This window comes from Serinus canaria, chromosome 7 (assembly GCF_022539315.1).
Source record: "Serinus canaria isolate serCan28SL12 chromosome 7, serCan2020, whole genome shotgun sequence".
Lineage (NCBI taxonomy): Eukaryota > Metazoa > Chordata > Aves > Passeriformes > Fringillidae > Serinus > Serinus canaria.
The window spans coordinates 16,038,371-16,054,757 of NC_066321.1; the positions used below are offsets into that span (position 1 = coordinate 16,038,371).

The 16,387-nt window shown below is 39.6% G+C and overlaps 1 protein-coding gene across 3 annotated transcripts in view; it reads right to left on the bottom strand.

Moving 5' to 3' along the window:
* ITGB6 (integrin subunit beta 6) overlaps window positions 1-16,387 on the bottom strand; it is a 47,385-nt gene that overhangs the window by 24,710 nt on the left and 6,288 nt on the right. The window contains exons 1-8 of one of the 3 annotated variants that reach the window (XM_009087923.3): window positions 8,400-8,518; window positions 8,152-8,228; window positions 7,342-7,421; window positions 4,349-4,553; window positions 3,198-3,444; window positions 2,169-2,334; window positions 1,499-1,660; window positions 647-742 (exon numbers count right to left, since the gene is read on the bottom strand). In XM_009087923.3, the coding sequence (XP_009086171.2) occupies window positions 647-742; window positions 1,499-1,660; window positions 2,169-2,334; window positions 3,198-3,444; window positions 4,349-4,553; window positions 7,342-7,421; window positions 8,152-8,212 (1,017 nt within the window). In that variant the 5' untranslated portion in view covers window positions 8,213-8,228; window positions 8,400-8,518. Of the gene's footprint in view, window positions 1-646; window positions 743-1,498; window positions 1,661-2,168; window positions 2,335-3,197; window positions 3,445-4,348; window positions 4,554-7,341; window positions 7,422-8,151; window positions 8,229-8,332; window positions 8,519-16,387 lie in introns of those variants that run through there. The other 2 variants (XM_018911459.2, XM_018911460.2) reach the window with 2 other exon arrangements.

Sequence of the window (16,387 nt, forward strand, 5' to 3'; positions counted from 1 at the left end):
ACCTGAATAAATTTGGGCAAGCAATTACTCTCTGCTTGTCCCCTTTCACACAGCAGGGTGTAGCCAGCCAGCCAAGCTTAGGCTGCAAAACCCTTTCTTACCCGCTATGAACTCTTATCTAGAATATCTTTTAGTGTGTGAAGATTTTTTCCACAGGAGCAGGACTGGACAGAAAATGAAACAAGAATTTAAAGAGTCACAGAAATAAAGAAAAATGAAAAAAATAAAAAACCAAAAACCAACATCTCAGAGCTGAGCATGAAGATAACTGCATGTTTCAGGTATGTTCCCATTTTATAAAAGTGAGAAAAAGTTCAGCTCTCCTCTAACCTTATAAAATACAAAAGGCTAATCCTAATGATGATACTGAACAATTTAGCAATGCATAGTTTGTCAATCCTTGACTTAAAGAATTATTGTGATTCAACTTGAAATCTGATTTAAAAGTTACCTTAGAACACTAAAATCAATACATGAAGAAGGACTTAAGCAGAAGAGCTTTCCTCTAATACACAATTTCCTAGTTATTTTTATCACATAAATACCTTGTAGAATTCAGTCCTTAGTACTAGAATTACTGTATCAACTGTGAAAAAAGGTGAACTTTGAACAAACACTGCCAAACTGAACATTTTAGTTTGCTCACCTCGTATATGTGAACTTGCTCATTTGTTACAGCAAAAATTAATAGAACATTGTTTTGCACAAGTTTTTCAATTAATTGTCCAATCGTTGGATACTCCTGCAAACAAGCAAAAGAGAGGCACATAAATCTGTTTCTCATGTGGTTTCAGTTCCTGTCTCCCGTGAAAGACACATTCAACTGATGATAATGAACACTTAGCTCTCTGTGTAGTATAAACTTTAATTAGGAATACACATATATAAAATAAAAGATAGTGCATATAATTTCCACATGTTGTTTTTAAAGAAACCCCTCTGTGAAAAGTACAGAGCTAGATTCCAAAGTGGGGGTTTTGGCTCAGTAGCATCTGTGTTGTACATTCATATTTAATCCAAAGAACTACACTACACCAGAGCAACGGTATTTGTCCTACAATGAACACCATAGTGTAAATATTCAGTATTTTTGAACACTGATTCTTTAACTGGTAAATTCTCATACAGGAACACTGTCCTGCAAATTCCTGAACTGGTCCTGAATTCACACCCTTTCAGGAAACATAATTAATGTAAATCTTGCCTTCTCTGCAGAAGGAAATACTATTTAGTCTAATTCCATGGATGTTCCTGTTGTAGAAATCATATTTTTCTTTTTTCTTTTCTGGTTATAATCTATGCTGATTCCATACAAACACACTGTTCTCTCTTTATTGAAACAAGCGACTACAAATAACATAGATTACATTAAATATCTGGATTCCCCAGCTTTTACACATTTTAGTGCTAAAAGTGTAATTCACTAATTTTCTAAGTTGTTTGTGTTAGTCTTTAAATGTCCAGAACGTGAGAGTGTACAAAATTTGTAGGTAATTACCTGAACAGTTGACATGGAATATTCATTATTGTGGTCCAAATGACAGTTCCCATCATTAGGAATAACAATCCCTGCCAGTTTACTGTCCATCCCAAAATGGGAATCAGCGTCACTCACAAACACCAGCAAATGTAGAGAATCATTCCTCCAGCCGATTTTTTCCTGTCATTTAAAACACATCAGTTTAGCAAGCTATATTGCATCAAAACATAGGAAAACAGCAAATTGGAGAACAGCGTCTCAAAATGAATCAATAGCATCATTCTCAAGGAAGTATCAATGGCAACACATCTTCTGAGAGATAATGTTCATTCCATTGTCTTTGGCTAACATTTTGTTTCCCCATCCCTGTGTTTAATAACATGGGTTGGCCATGTTCATGTCAATCTGCTTACTACTCTAAACATAGTTAATAAAAAATATTTCAACAGAAAAACACACACAGTAATTATACTGATATTTGGGCTCATTTATCCCTGGCAATGAAAAGGAAACTTAGATTAAAATATTGCAATATGCATGTTTTACTTGTACAGCCAAAAGTATTTTCACAGAAATTTAATGAGGCTCTCGGTTTGTGTTTAAAATTTTTGAGAAAATAATCTGTCACTTTGAAATACCAGCATATAATACTAGAAGAGATAATATTATACCTAGAAGTTTCAATTACCTTGCAAACAGCTGCCTGCATAATTGCATCAAATCCTCCCTCTGGAGTGTCTATATTAGCAGAAATTCGCTGTTCTTTCACAATTTCATTAAATTTTTCAGCATCATTTGTTAGTGGCAAAACATTTTTATATCCAAAGGTGGGTAAACACTCGTAGGGTACACTTCTGCAAGAAAATTGAGACAGCTTATGGATAATAGAGAGTGAAAAATCACTGGAATGACTGCTTCAGAGGGCTGCCTGGATTAGTTTTGGTCTTCTGTCTCTTGTCTCTGCCTGAGAAGAATTAGTGAAAAACCTAAGATAATTAAAGAGCGTTCAGTGTCTTGGGCAATGGAAAAAATCTGCATAAAGGCTGGGAAATGCCTCCTAGAGCAGAGTAATTCAGCCAGTTACCAACGTGCAGCTCTTGCCATGCCTCCTGCTGTGCCTTGATCTCATATTTAGAAGAATATTGGGGTCTGTAGCTCCTTAATGGCAATCAGAGACAACCACCAAGGTGCTGCAGTCCTGCTCCAGGTTGCAGAGCCCAGCTTCTCCTCTATACAGGTTAGCTAAGGGCTAGGCCAGCCAGGGGCTGGGGAGATTGCTAGACCTTACGGGGGAAAAAAGCAGGAGAACAGCATTGATGGCTAAATGAGACTGGTGTTCCATGTTGGGTTTGAGTTTGCAACTCCTCAGAGTAATTAATAAAATTCTTTTATAGATATTCTAGAAAAGGAAAGAAATTAAAGAAAAATATAAAAATACAAGCCCCATTCCGTTTTGTTAACATATTGAGCCCATTTGTAACTGGCAGCAAAAGCTAAAAAGCAGACTCGCCCCCAGATTCCTCTATCCTTAATAACTTAAGACTCAACAGAAGGATGATCAGAAGGTGAAACTAAAAGAACGAAATCTTGTTCCACAAACCAACGCATTTACAACTGGAGGAGGGAGAGTTTCCAGTGAAGCTGCTGAAATTAATTTTAGCCTTAAGATTATGACAGTACTGGCATGCAAACAGATGTTGGGATTTTCCCTGCCTACCTGCAAGGGTTGTTTATTTCTGCGGCTGTAGTTTTGATAAATGGTGAAACTGGTTTTTCAACAAAAGATCCAAACCCCAGTCTAAAGTTGCTTGTCAGTTTTGACATCTCTTTGGAAAGAGTTGAACCCAGTTCTTTGATTGTATTCAGATCATCATCCATGGAAGCTGAAAGATCCATGAGGTAGTAGAGATCAATTGGATAATCCTCAGTCTGGCGAACCTTGATCTGTATTGTCTCTTCATGTCCTATTAGGGTCAGGGGAAAGTGGGATACATATCAGCACTTCTGTGCAGAAAACATGAGCAATACCAATTTCTTCATAAACTTCAGTATGGTGACAATTATCTGGTATTTTAAACCACCAGTAGCATTAACAAAAATATTTCCAAGATTGTCTGTTAGCAAAAAAATCTCAAATAAGGGTCTGAAAAATTAAAAGCAGTTCTAATGTCTGGGGGGTTTTAAACAGTTCTTCAATAGTGCCATAACTACAGAATTAAAATTAATTGCTGCAATTTGAAAAAGTATGAAAACATCTCTTCAGAAGTATGCAGCTTTAGAAAATTTCGATATGAAGCTAATTAAAACTAGAGGTAGCACTTTGGGGTCCTATAATATCCTTTAAAATTTTCAACAAAGTGTACAGAGAGATTTTATTTTCAGTTCCAGCACTATGACCTGGCCTAACTGAATGTCTCTTACTTTTTTTTATTCCAAATTTTCTCCAGGAAAAATTCAAATCTGAGGGACCCCAAGGTGGTTCTGGAATGCTACCATAAATGCCACTGGTATCTTGTAAATCCTCAAAGCAAGATTTTATGTTGTCTCTGAGATACTCTGCCAGACCAGCAGGGGAGAGGCACAGGAGCTCAGCTGGGGGGAGCCAGGGGCTTTCATTCTCTCCCTGCCACCTCACTGGCAAGAGAAGAGAGGAACCAAAAACATATATCCTTTTTTTTTATGATGTACCCAGCACTTCTGAAAATATTCTGAATGCAGCTGAACCTAGTTTTCATGTGAGTCAACAGATAATTTTGGACTCAACACAGGTTTTCATCTTTATTCTGTCAAGATATTTTTGAGCTTGTTCAACCCAAGAAGCTTCAGTTTATCACACTGTCTGAAATAAACCTATGATCTGTGACTTACCTGGTCGCAGCCTCAGAGTTAATTTCTGGGGAGAAATCTGTGTGACATCAGAACTGTTCTTCTGGGATGATGCAGTTAGGGGATCATTTCTGTGAATTTCGACTTCTGAAATGGGAAACTCAATCAAATTCAGCTGGCATCCTTTGGACAAAAGATTTTCCAGGGTATCACACCTCCCATGAATTCCAGATGAGTCTGTGTAATTCTAATGCAAACAAGAGAAGGAAGGGATGAGTTAAATGTTTTTACTGACTAGCCATCAGCACCTGCCCCACAAAAGGTCAGTCCAACTCAGGGAATGGAAATAAAGGTGCATGTTTGTGCAAACTAGTGCAGAACTAGATATAGGTGGCACAGAAACCCAAATTTGCCCTTCATGGGTCATGTCACACAGGTGTATAATTAATGTAACTTACACCGACTTGTTATCCTGGGAGAAACTGCTCTATTGTTGGGGAATGGGAGTTGTGCCACTCACTGCATTTGGCTTCTCACAGTACTGGGAGTGGTAACACAAAGCCCCTCTGATCCACTGGTTTGTCTGTCACAGGATTATGCCACAAATTCATCAGTCTTTCCTCTACAGTTTAGAACTGCTGATTGAAGCACGTCACTCAATAAAAGAAGAGGTCTTGCTGATAATAAACTCCTGGACTCTTGTGACAAACAGATTGTGGGTACTCAGTGTTTACTGGTTCTCTTTTTCTGACCTTCACTTTCTCCTCATCTCTCATTTAGCCTGTTCACTGAAGCAGGCATCAAGTCCTTGTTCCTCTGCCTGGTGGCCAGCAGTGACCACAGCCTGTCCCCACTGTTCCTCAGCACCAGTGGTGCTCTCAGCATCCCCACACCTGAATTTGGCCCAGCATCCTCCTTGACCCTCTACCAGCCAGAGGAAATCAAAAGCTTACAGATATCAATCAGATATCTCGCAGTTTATTGTCACTACTCAATTCAGAGCATTGATATGCATTCCCTCCCACAGCACTGCTACAGGGTGGGTACTAACCTCACACGGTGGTGAAGTTAATGGTTACTTTTACAAAGAGGCTTCTGTGCCTTATTACCATTTCCCAGAGCTATGTCTATAGTTCAGATTCTCAAAATCAGTCAGGTGTGTCCTAGAAACTGCTCTGGCCTGCAAGCCCTTTTGACCAAAGCCTGGGCAATGCCTGGCAGAATCAGCTCTGAAACATTCAGTTCCTGGCAGAGGTTCATGGGCCCATACCATGCATCTGCTCTTTTCTCCTAGGTCTGGGCAAGCAACCCATGGATCAGCCATTAAGCCACAAATATTCTCATTCAGTCACTGAAAAACTTTCCATACAAAACAAAACAAGTTTACTTTAAACCTATTAAAAACAGAACTATGACCTTTTTTCCTACAAAAAATATCACTCTTCATGCCTAAAAATTGTCTGGGATCTTATATATTTTGGTGGAAGTGTTGAGGCACCTGCTAGGAACAGTGCTTTATTATTCTCCAGACTGAACCTGATGCCTTTGCTCAGGCAAAACTCTCACCCACTGCTTCTTGAATACAGCACACATAAATTACATGTACCATTATAAACCTTTCACAGGGAGATCATATAATCTCCTTCAGTTGCACAGTTTGTAACTTTTCAAAATGTGTGAAGAGACAACCTCATCTTTCAAATAATTCAATTACAAAGTGTGCTCTTATCCTACAGAAAACAGTTTCTTTGGAGGTGCTTTTGTTTGCTCTGACACTAAAGCTCCTATGCCTTTTGCACGCTTGATCTGCTGTTTTCTAACAAAGAAATGAATGAGCTATGAACAAAGAAGAAAAATCATGTTTACTACAGTGAAGTTTTCAAGAGTTCCACAGTTTTGTTTGGTTTGGTTTTGGGGCTTTTTAAAATCAATAAATTACATTGGGCTCTTTTTTCCCTGAAAATACATGGCAGTAGTCAAAATTATGTGATCCAATATCAACAAAATCCTGTTTTATAGTACAGATATAAAAACTACTGCAAACACACTAATGTGGGGTCTTTTTTACCTCCATGGTAATATATTTTGCAAATGGCAAAAGATGTCTGTTTAGAATATTTTTTAAAACATGCAGTTTTTTCTTTCTGAGCTATCTCATCAAGAGTATTTTAGTCCCATGCTGTGTCATATTGCTGTACCCAAAGCCAACAAAAACAGTTAGCAGCAAAGGTGCAATCTAGAAACTAAAATGAAAAAGACTTTATTTCTCTAGTATTTCTGTCAAGTTTTTGTTGCAATAGCTGACTATCTTGTTAGAACTAATGAACTGAGAACTAGAATATTTACTGTGAAGTGGGGAGATATTATTTAGCACCATTTATAGGAGAAAGTTTTAAAAGCAGAAACGTGAAGTCACTTCCCCTGGGTTGCACTGAAAACCTGGAACAAAGGTATAGGAAACAAATCCAGATATATTTTTTAAGCCCAATGTTTTAGCCAAAACCCATCTATATCATACGAAGTATAAAGCTGAGATAATTGCCATACTTAAAATCAACCACAGATTAATAATTTCTAGATGGAAGTTTTATGTCTGCAAACTTTTCCTCTGTTGATACCTGCAAACCTTCTGTTTACACTGTCTGGCTTGGCACGTAACCTGTAAGACACAGTCTGGCTTCTGACTTTGTGTCTGGTGCTTCACCATTAGTGCTGGGGGTGAGCCAGCCATCAGGCTGATGACCTGAGACCCCCCTATTTCTGCCTTAAATTTGGAAGGCTGATGTTTTCGTGGTTTTTTTCAAATGAGGAAACAAACAAGCAAACAAACAAACATCCTAACAACCATACAATGAATAACAGATCATGTAGAGTAAATTAAATTCCACTTCTGCTCCCCAGGAAGGCTTCACGAAGCACTGGATGCATTACAAAACCCTGGGCTGACCCAATTAAGTCAATACTTCATCATCACTCAGAGTGACTACAAAGACTTCAAGTCTTACTTTGAAATTTTTTTTTTTTTATCACTCTACCTCTTGCAAACACCAAGCGCAGTGTGGTCCGGAAAGCAAACAATCTTCACAAGTCACTGTGCTTTCCTGAGAACAGGTCCCTGAATTTAAATCCAAGAAGATAAAAGGCTGTTAATATTATGCTGAATCATTCAATTTATGAAGAAACTTGTCATTTAGAGAATGTGGGTGGTGAAAAATGCACATATTGAGGATTACTGATAAAATTTCTTCTTAACAGTAGTTCTATTGGTAAAAGATTAACTCTCCAATAAAGATTAAAACCTCAGAATTGCTGGCAATTAACATACCTCCTTTTGCGCGCTTTATGGGTGGCATTCACTTAGAACATGTTAACCTGTTCCCTCCAGTGCACCTGATAGAGTGTTACATGTGTTTCTGGTATGGTGTAGGTAAGTCATTTCCCACAAAGACAGGGATATTAAAAGAACAGATTTATGCTCAATCTGTATGCTTAATATTGCTTCCCTCAGCTCTGTAGATACTTGATACGATTTTTGTCCATTGTGTAACTACCAGAGAAACACTCAGCCGTATGTTGTAATATGAAAGACTCTTAGCAGATCCAACTGTGATTAGTGAAAACAAAATTGCTCGAATGTTTGTCTCTTTCAAACATGTTGTGCTATGTAATGACCACCAAATTGTAGATGAAATGGCAAGGCAGCCCTACAGCAGTCTGTCAAAGAAAGGTCATTAAACAGAAAGGAAAGATTAAATACAGAAGGCAGAAAGCTATTTCGTGTCAACTTCAAGCAAGAAACAATGCAAAATGGTTTTGAAATGGATCTCCCTGCCCCTGAGCCTTACCTTGCACATAGTTATTTCTTTGCAGAAATAGGAAACAGAGGCAAAGCAATTCAATCCCCATTCGTTTTCAGTGCTGGCTGCATGACAAAAAAATAATAGCTTGTTAATTATCGTCTGCATAAAGGTAGAATGTTGTAAAAACCATGCATTCCTGGAGGGTATGTTTTCAGATGTCACGTACACCGGATCGCGAGGAAACTTCAACCCCAGCGGGTCGGACCATGAACAAAAGTGAAAACAAGGGCTACCTGGGCAGGTAGAGAGGACAAGCTGTGCACACAGTAATGTGAACATGGTTATCACTTCCTTGTTTTCCTGGACTCCTTATAAGGCATACAGGGATAATTCATTCAGGTGAAGTTTTTCTGTCAGTCCCAGTCACTCCGGGTCCTAGAGCAGCCCAGCCCAGAGACCGTGTTTGCGCTGTACAACAACCCTTCTAAAGCTCCTTCAAAAACCACCTTTAATTGTGCCCCGAGGGGAGATGGATCATCAAGATTGCCAAGTGAGTATACCTGGAGAAAAGAAAAAATCCCAGTTTTTCAGATTTCCTAATGTGGACGGAAACTCATAAAGGCAATTGTGAAGGAAAAAACCCCAAACTAATCACAGATTAAAACTGAGGACTTCGCTTCAGTACTTCAAGATACCAAGCACATTGATTTTATTAATATTCCAAACTGAAAGGGAAATGCTGCAGTTGAAGATTTTTTTTAATATATAGAAGGAGAAATAATTTTATTCCCAGTACAGCAACTGACTTGAAAAAATAATCATGTCAGCCTTAACTCTGCCTAATAAGTGGCCAAATGTTCTGCAGCACAGAGAAAACTGCATAACAAGTTATTGCTATCTCTCCTCCAACGTTCCAGCCTGAAATGAACGCAAAATATGTATTTCTCACCACCTTATTGAAAGGAAATAAAATTCCTTATTTTGGGATTTCTTGTCTTCCCATCTTTCATGCTCTGCTATTGCCTGTTTTAAAAATAAATTTTCAAGACAAGTCCTGTTTTTTCATAAGTATTTGCAACAGTCAAAGTAGGGATGGGTCTGTATTAGTTAAATTCAACATGCCTGAAACATTCCTGGGCATTGAGGCCAACTGGCACAGAAAGACCTGAGTTTATGATTGCAAAGTACCTATTGGGACCATTCTAGCAACCAAATTGTGCCCAGAAATTGTTTACAGTGAGTGTTGATTGGAAGAGGTCAAATTCATGCCAGGGAGCATTTTAACAGTCTAATAGCATAGACAATCTCATTCTAGTGCCTGGAAATATTCCCAGGCACATTCAATTTATTAGTGTTTACACAGACTATGGGTAGTTTCAATAGCAAATCACACTGGATTACATCAGGACTACCTTTGCTCTGCCCTTGTGTTCCCACCCCTTTGTTCTCACTAGTCATCGCTCGTGTCCAAACACGCCGCGTCTCAAACTGATCCAAACAAAACCCAATCACCTTCTGTGGGGAAGGTGAAGGGCTGCTTTTCATCTGGCTTTGTCCCTTAAACCCTGTGGCTGCCCAGTCCAGAGTTCAAGCCAGAACTGGCAGGAAAGGTGAGAATATGTTAGGCCAAATTTAGCCCAGTTTAGGCTGTTGTGGAACCATATCTTAACATTTCTATTTACAACAACATTCCTAAATCTCCTTCAACTGCTCTTTATGCCTCAGAGTGCCCTTTGTAAAGGACTTGCTCAGCTACAGCAGTTTTCTGTGGCATGAAAAAGCATTGATTAGATTATGTTCCCTCAGTTTGTGAAGACACAACTCTGTGAGAACACTCTATGTAATCACATAAGGTCAAATAGAAGTGGAATCAACCAAAAGTGTTTGCTCTTGCTAAGAAAAACATCCTCCTGTAATATGCCACTCAAATATCCTGCTTCCCTGGGTCTGACTGACATTTGTGTATGTGTCCTTTAAGACTGTTACTCTGTCTACAGCCTTGCAGTCCCCCAAAACTCAGTGCTTTCTCTCTCAGTGTAGAACATCACCTTGTAGCTCTTACGGGCTACTGACCCCTGGTAACAGCAACACTCCAAAGCACAGGGCTTGGTGGCAGTGCTTCAGCCACCAGCAGTGTCTCAAACTAAGGACCAGCCAGCTGAACAGCTGGCAATTAACAAACAAAACACTTATTCTTGGATTCAAGATATCAAACATTGAAGTAGAGAGATAATTAGTAATACAGCCTACATAAAACTTACAAATTCTATTTGATATTATCAGTTTCCCACTTGCTTGTGAGGTAATATTTTATATAGGTCTTGGCAACAATGGCATGGCTGGAGGCTAAGTGCCTGCCTCTGAGTGAGGGGGCTGCCAAAGACTATCTGAATTAAGCCTTTCCTGAATAAAATAGCTAAGTTTCTGCAAATTATTAGGAATCTATTAGATTATTAAGAGATCTATTAGATCTCCCTGGATTGTCTGGAGAGAGCAGAGGAGGAAAAAAAAAGTAGCAGAACAAACAACAACAAAAACAGACAAGGAAAAAAAATTGAGAGCAGGAGCCTAAGAGAGGTCCTGAAAGAGAGACAGTGTGCACCAAGAGTAAACCTTGGGCAAGGTAAGAACACCCAGACAGGCAGCAGACAGATGATTCTTGTTTTGAAACATCACCTATGAAAATGAAAGGTAAATTGACCAGGAAGTTCCTCTACTAGATCAATGCTTTGTTTGTTTTAATTATCACTAGAAGAGTAGAATCTCAGTCTGGAGTAGCCATGCTGATGTCGGAAGCATGTGTAAAATGCTCTGGGGTCATGGCATTACTTGACTTAACAACAGGGTTCCCGTTCTGCATAAGGTTTTTAATACAAATTAAAGACATTGGTTCAATGAGATACAACAAAAAGGAAGTTTATCGTACAGAAAGAACACAATTATGATTGTTTCTATCAACCACTATATCATTTCAGAGCAATTTCTGGTCTCTATTAAATCAGAGTTACAGTTTTTAAATGACACATCAGAAAACAGCTGTTTATCACTCCATTCCTGGCACAAATACAGCCCTGATCTCTCAGCTTCACACACAAGCCAGCTCTTGATTCCCTGTGATCTAGTCATGCACACTCACACCCTGAAAGCCTGGAAACACATGGAACAATTTAAAACTGAATGTCCCCCAGCTGAGATGGTTCTCAATATTTACAAAGGTGCAGGGAGGCACCTCTTGCGCTTGAGAAAAGTTTGTGAGGTAGAGTCTCCCTTCTCTCCACCCTTTTCCTACTCATCAGTGCATCTGGGAGAGGCAAAGGGCTGCACTCCTTAGGTCAGAGGCAGGTTGGTTGCTTTGTACTTGAACCATCTGGTGACTTTATTCTCTGGCTGGCTGGCTTCCCAATCAAATCCTCAAAGCTCCTGACAATCTCTAGCAGGGAATCAGAGTAGACTTTAAGACTTCAGTCTAACTTTTTAACCTGAAAGGTAGTAAGTGAAGATTCTACAAAAGTCTACAGGTTAAAACACCTCTCTCCCAAAGAAGACATAGGTTCCATAGCTGCGTAGTCAAGTGCTTCCATACTCTTGGGCCAGCAGAAATGGAAAGCATTTTCTATGGAGAGTCTGCACAGAAATATAAGCCCCAGCAGCCCAACAGACCCAGTTCCAAAGAACAGCAATGGCAGATGTTCCAGAGGATGCCTGTCAGTTAGCTAAACAATGAAGGCTGAAAAAAGTTTCTAAGCCAGAACTTTAAGGAGCTAGAGATAATGCAAGTATCCACACAGAGGTGTGAGAGTTCTGCCCACAGGCCAGTCCAGAACAGACAGAAACCACACACAAGTACTGCACAGACACTGCAAGATCTGTCCTGTGCCTGTCTCTGTTGCAGTACAGATCTGACAATGCTTTAGGGAGAGCTGGCAAAAGCATTTCAAGAGGAAGCAACAATCCCTAATGAACAGTTGTATTTAATGGGGAAATTCACAGTGAAGGTGAAAGTAACAAATCAGCAAAATCAGAAACTTTTGCTTCTTTAATTATTTTGCTACTTTTTGTTTTTGCTTTTTTTTTTTAGTTGACATATCTGCTCTCTCTTTCTTTATTCATCATGGTGGGACACGGGTATTGCTACAACAGAAAATGACATCCATTCAAAGAAACTGCTGTAAGCATTTGAGTCCTGTATGAATGACCAGGAGCTTGCTGAAAGCAAAGATCATACATACAGTGATGGAGCTGCTTCATTCCAGCTCCTGTGTTTTGGAGTGTACTAATATCACATCCCATTAGGGGCCTATGACCAAAACTCCTCCACAGAGCCCAGAGAAATGTGGTCTCTCCTACCCTCCAGGTGCTGTTTGCAATCATGGCTACACATGATGGAGTGCAGTTTTGGAAGAATGGGAGGTGTCTGTAGCCTCTTCTGGAGGGTCACAGGAGATGGAGAATCACACAGAGGAGAGGAATTTTTCCCTCCAGCTCTGAGCAAAACAAGGTGTTGGGAATTGGTGACTCAGGTTGTGATTCATGCTCTGGTCTCCTCTTGTTTCCTGAGCAGTGCTGCTGTTAGAGGAGGGCAGGGAGTGAAGTCAACAACCTGTCTCTGAACAAGCAGAGGGGCAGAGGAGGGAGGAGGGACTGCTCTCCAACTGTACAGCGAGCAGCAGGCAGGAAACTCAGGGTGTTTTCAACTTGTATTCACCTTGCCCACAGCTCTGACCTGGCTGTCTCCAGCCAAGGGCGTGAGGAAACCTTTGTTCTCAGTGTTTTTGGCATGGGTGAGCAACGTGAAAGATTTGTTTGCTTTTCAGATTTGAAAACACTCTCACACTCAAAGAGAAACAATCAGACCTCTGAACTGCAGAAAGGCTCAGGTGGAAATCGTAGGAAAACAGAGTGGGACTGCCAACCAGCCCACGACACTCAAATTATGCCAGGGACTTCCACACATCCCACCAAATCTCACTTGGTTTGTGTTTGCTTTTCTTGGTCACATGGCACTCCTTGCTTCCCCTGCACTATAAGAATGTGGGGCAGAGACAGCAGAGCAAGATCAGCGTAGATGGGTGATCAAGCTGGGGATGGGAACTGCACTGAGCTCCACAGCTCCTCAGACCCCTGCACTTTAGCTGAAGAGCTTTTAATAACTTACTTTGTTCAGATTAATGCTAAATTCAAACCAGACCTGCAGACCCCATCACAGAAGGGACAAGGTGATGGCCTTGCTGTTGCAACAGCACCAAGGGAAGGGCAACCCTGTATCCCAGCCCTGCAGCAGGCCAGGCTTGCTTTTGGAAAAGACTGTAAGGCTGGGTAAACACAGTGACTTCAGGCCTGACCACCCTTATGTAAATTCCAAACTGTGTAGCTGAGATTAAATCACTTGAAAAAAAGTGATTCTGCTCTGGTTGTACTCACAGAAAATAATTTTATAGCTGACCTTCCTATGATTAGACAGAGGTATAGTGCTTTGTTAAAACACAGAGTTTGAATAAGGTTATTTTAGAATAACCAAAACAGATAAGAATGCTTAGCCTAGCCAAGCAGCTGCTAAATACTGAGGAGAGTGGGCTCAGGTACTGCATGAAAGCAGCTCCATTTCTGGAGGCTCTGGAGCTGTTCTGGGCTGGGCCAGTTTGGTTCCATTTCCAGACACCCAGCGCTCAGGCTGCGCGTCCTCGCCAGCGGCTGCCGGCTCTTTTTGGGAAAAGAGCAGAATTTACGGTTTCAGAAGCCTTTTGTGCAGAGTGCTGCCATCTTATGGCTACTGTGCTCCTCTGGAGGAGCAAAATGAGCACTCAAACTCACGTGGGAAAAAGGTGATACTGAGAGTCCTATTACCTTTTAACAATATTTTGCTTTGTGACTTTTATAGAAACCTTTGGAGATAGTCACCTCTTTGTAAAACTCTGTATTCACTTACATTAGAATTTTAATTTTTTTGCATCCTTTTTTCAAATTCCATCTCTCACATAAAACACAACATTACTTCCATTGTCTTTGTCATAAGCTTGGGTACAAGCTTCTGAAGTGTCAGGAGTCATTTGCAATATCTTTATCAGTGTAAATTATTACTGCACTTCATAAATCTTGCCTTAATTTTACGTGTTTCTTCTGAAAGCAGGAAGGAAATTTAAACCAACAGTGTCTGCTCACATGCAAACAGGAACATTGGAAAAACAATATTATACAGCAGAATGATTGCTGCTTCTACAATTCTTAAAGTACTCATCAGAACTGCCAATATTAAATACCTAATAAACCCACGCAAAACTAGAAATATGTAAATAGAGCTGCCTCTAAATAAAAATAAAATCAAACTAAATAAATTCCAAGTATTTTGCTGAATAATACCAAATGAGTAAGGCAGAGCAGGTTTTCTTTAACAATGTTTTCCAAGAGTTCAAAATTATTAATCATGTAAATGCTGTCAATAATATTAGATCCACTGATACCTCATCCTTCTTATCTCATGTTTATTGTGCTCTAGTTTGACACTTAACAAACAGATTTATCAAAATTTTAAACCATGGAAATCCATTATAAGTCTTGTCAGACTGCTTGACTCTGGCAGAGAGGCAAAGAGAAAGTGGCTCTACTCACCTTTATGCAAGAGCTACGTGAATTCTATCATCCAATTTGCAAACAAACAACTTCCATTTTACTGTGATACCCACACCTACAGTGGTTTCTCCCTGTCACTCTTACTAGAAGACTGTTTCAGAGGCTTTGGTCTTCTCATGGCTGGAAACTGCCTCAGCTCCAGCCTGGATGGACTAACTTTCAATATATATCCATTTATTTTAATGACAACATTGTCTGGCAACTTAAATAGCTTCTTTCCTCCCTAGTATTTGCCCTGCCCTTCTTTCCCCTCCCCTTGATGTATTTATAGAGAGCAATTGTATATCCATCATTCTTTGTTTTGTGCAGTACTGCTTTTCTGCCCTTCCTTCAATGTACTTTCTTAATTATGGCTGACAGACTGTGCTCAGTACCCAGAGGAGCCTCCTACAATGGTGTTTGTGCCCAGGTATCCCTTTTTTAAGTCTCCTACATGATATCCAAGGAGGATCATTTTAGCTTTTCCCATGTTCAGCTCAGTTCTCTCAGGATCCTTCCATGACTGACCAAGACATTCTGGTGTTTCTCTTACCCAACCAACTCTCCACAATTTACAACAGAAATCATTTCCACCTCAGTCTGGGTGTGATCCAGCACTTGCACTATTAAATTCTACCTGACACCTCCAGGTCCCTGTATAGTTTTCTATATTTTATCTTCATACAATTGTTTATTATTTCTTGCAAAATGCATACAAAATTTCCAGATTACTAAAGTTAGTTATATATAGATGCCAAGTTACTTTTTCCTCTGCCTTTTCTCTCTCCTTTGTTTTGGGAGATCTTTAAAGCAAAACTTGATCCTTCACCTGAAAATTTATTTTTTCTTCTTTGAGCAATTTAGAATGGATAACAAACACCACTTCACTATGAGCCTACTGCACCTTGTTAATAAATTTTTCAAGTTTGTAAATGTTAGCTTTTATTTCTACAGATGCTTCCATTTTTCTCCAAGATCTGGACCATCATCTTCACAGAAAAAAAAGAAAGAGCATTTTTTTTTGGTTTGGGCAGTACATACACAGTCTTTAATCTCTACCAGAGAGTACTTGCCACCTACCAGACTCCCTTTTCCTTGTGTGACAGGAGAAACTTTCACTTTTTCAAATATTGTTACAGATGGTATGTCTGCAAACTTGACAGATCTGACTGCACCCTCCGCTTCCAGGTTCCCAAAATACCATTTTCACTGATGATCTGGTATGGTGGGGGCTTTCACTCTCTTTGCTAACTCCTAATATTTTTATTTCTTTTTTAAGGATATGTAAGGTGCTAGCACTCTTCATTTTCTCCTTATGGGACAAATTACAGATTTTAAAATTATTATTTAAAGTAAATTTTAATAGGTTTGGAGCCTTCATCCAATTAATATCACTAACTAATTCCTTTAGGTACAATACTTCACAAGGACAAATTTTGAGAAGCCAACAGGCCTATTCTTGTTCATTCTTTCATTTATTTTCAGTTTAACCAAGTTGGGATAACTTTAGCTAGGTTATTTTCTACAACCAGCTGCTCTATGTCATCACTACCTAACAAAGATCACCTAGAATAGCACCATGGTAGCCCAGTGACTGCTTGCTGATGAAATCTGCCAGCTATTACACCCTGGAATAACTGGCTCTACTCTTATCAGCAACATTTGCTTTATACTC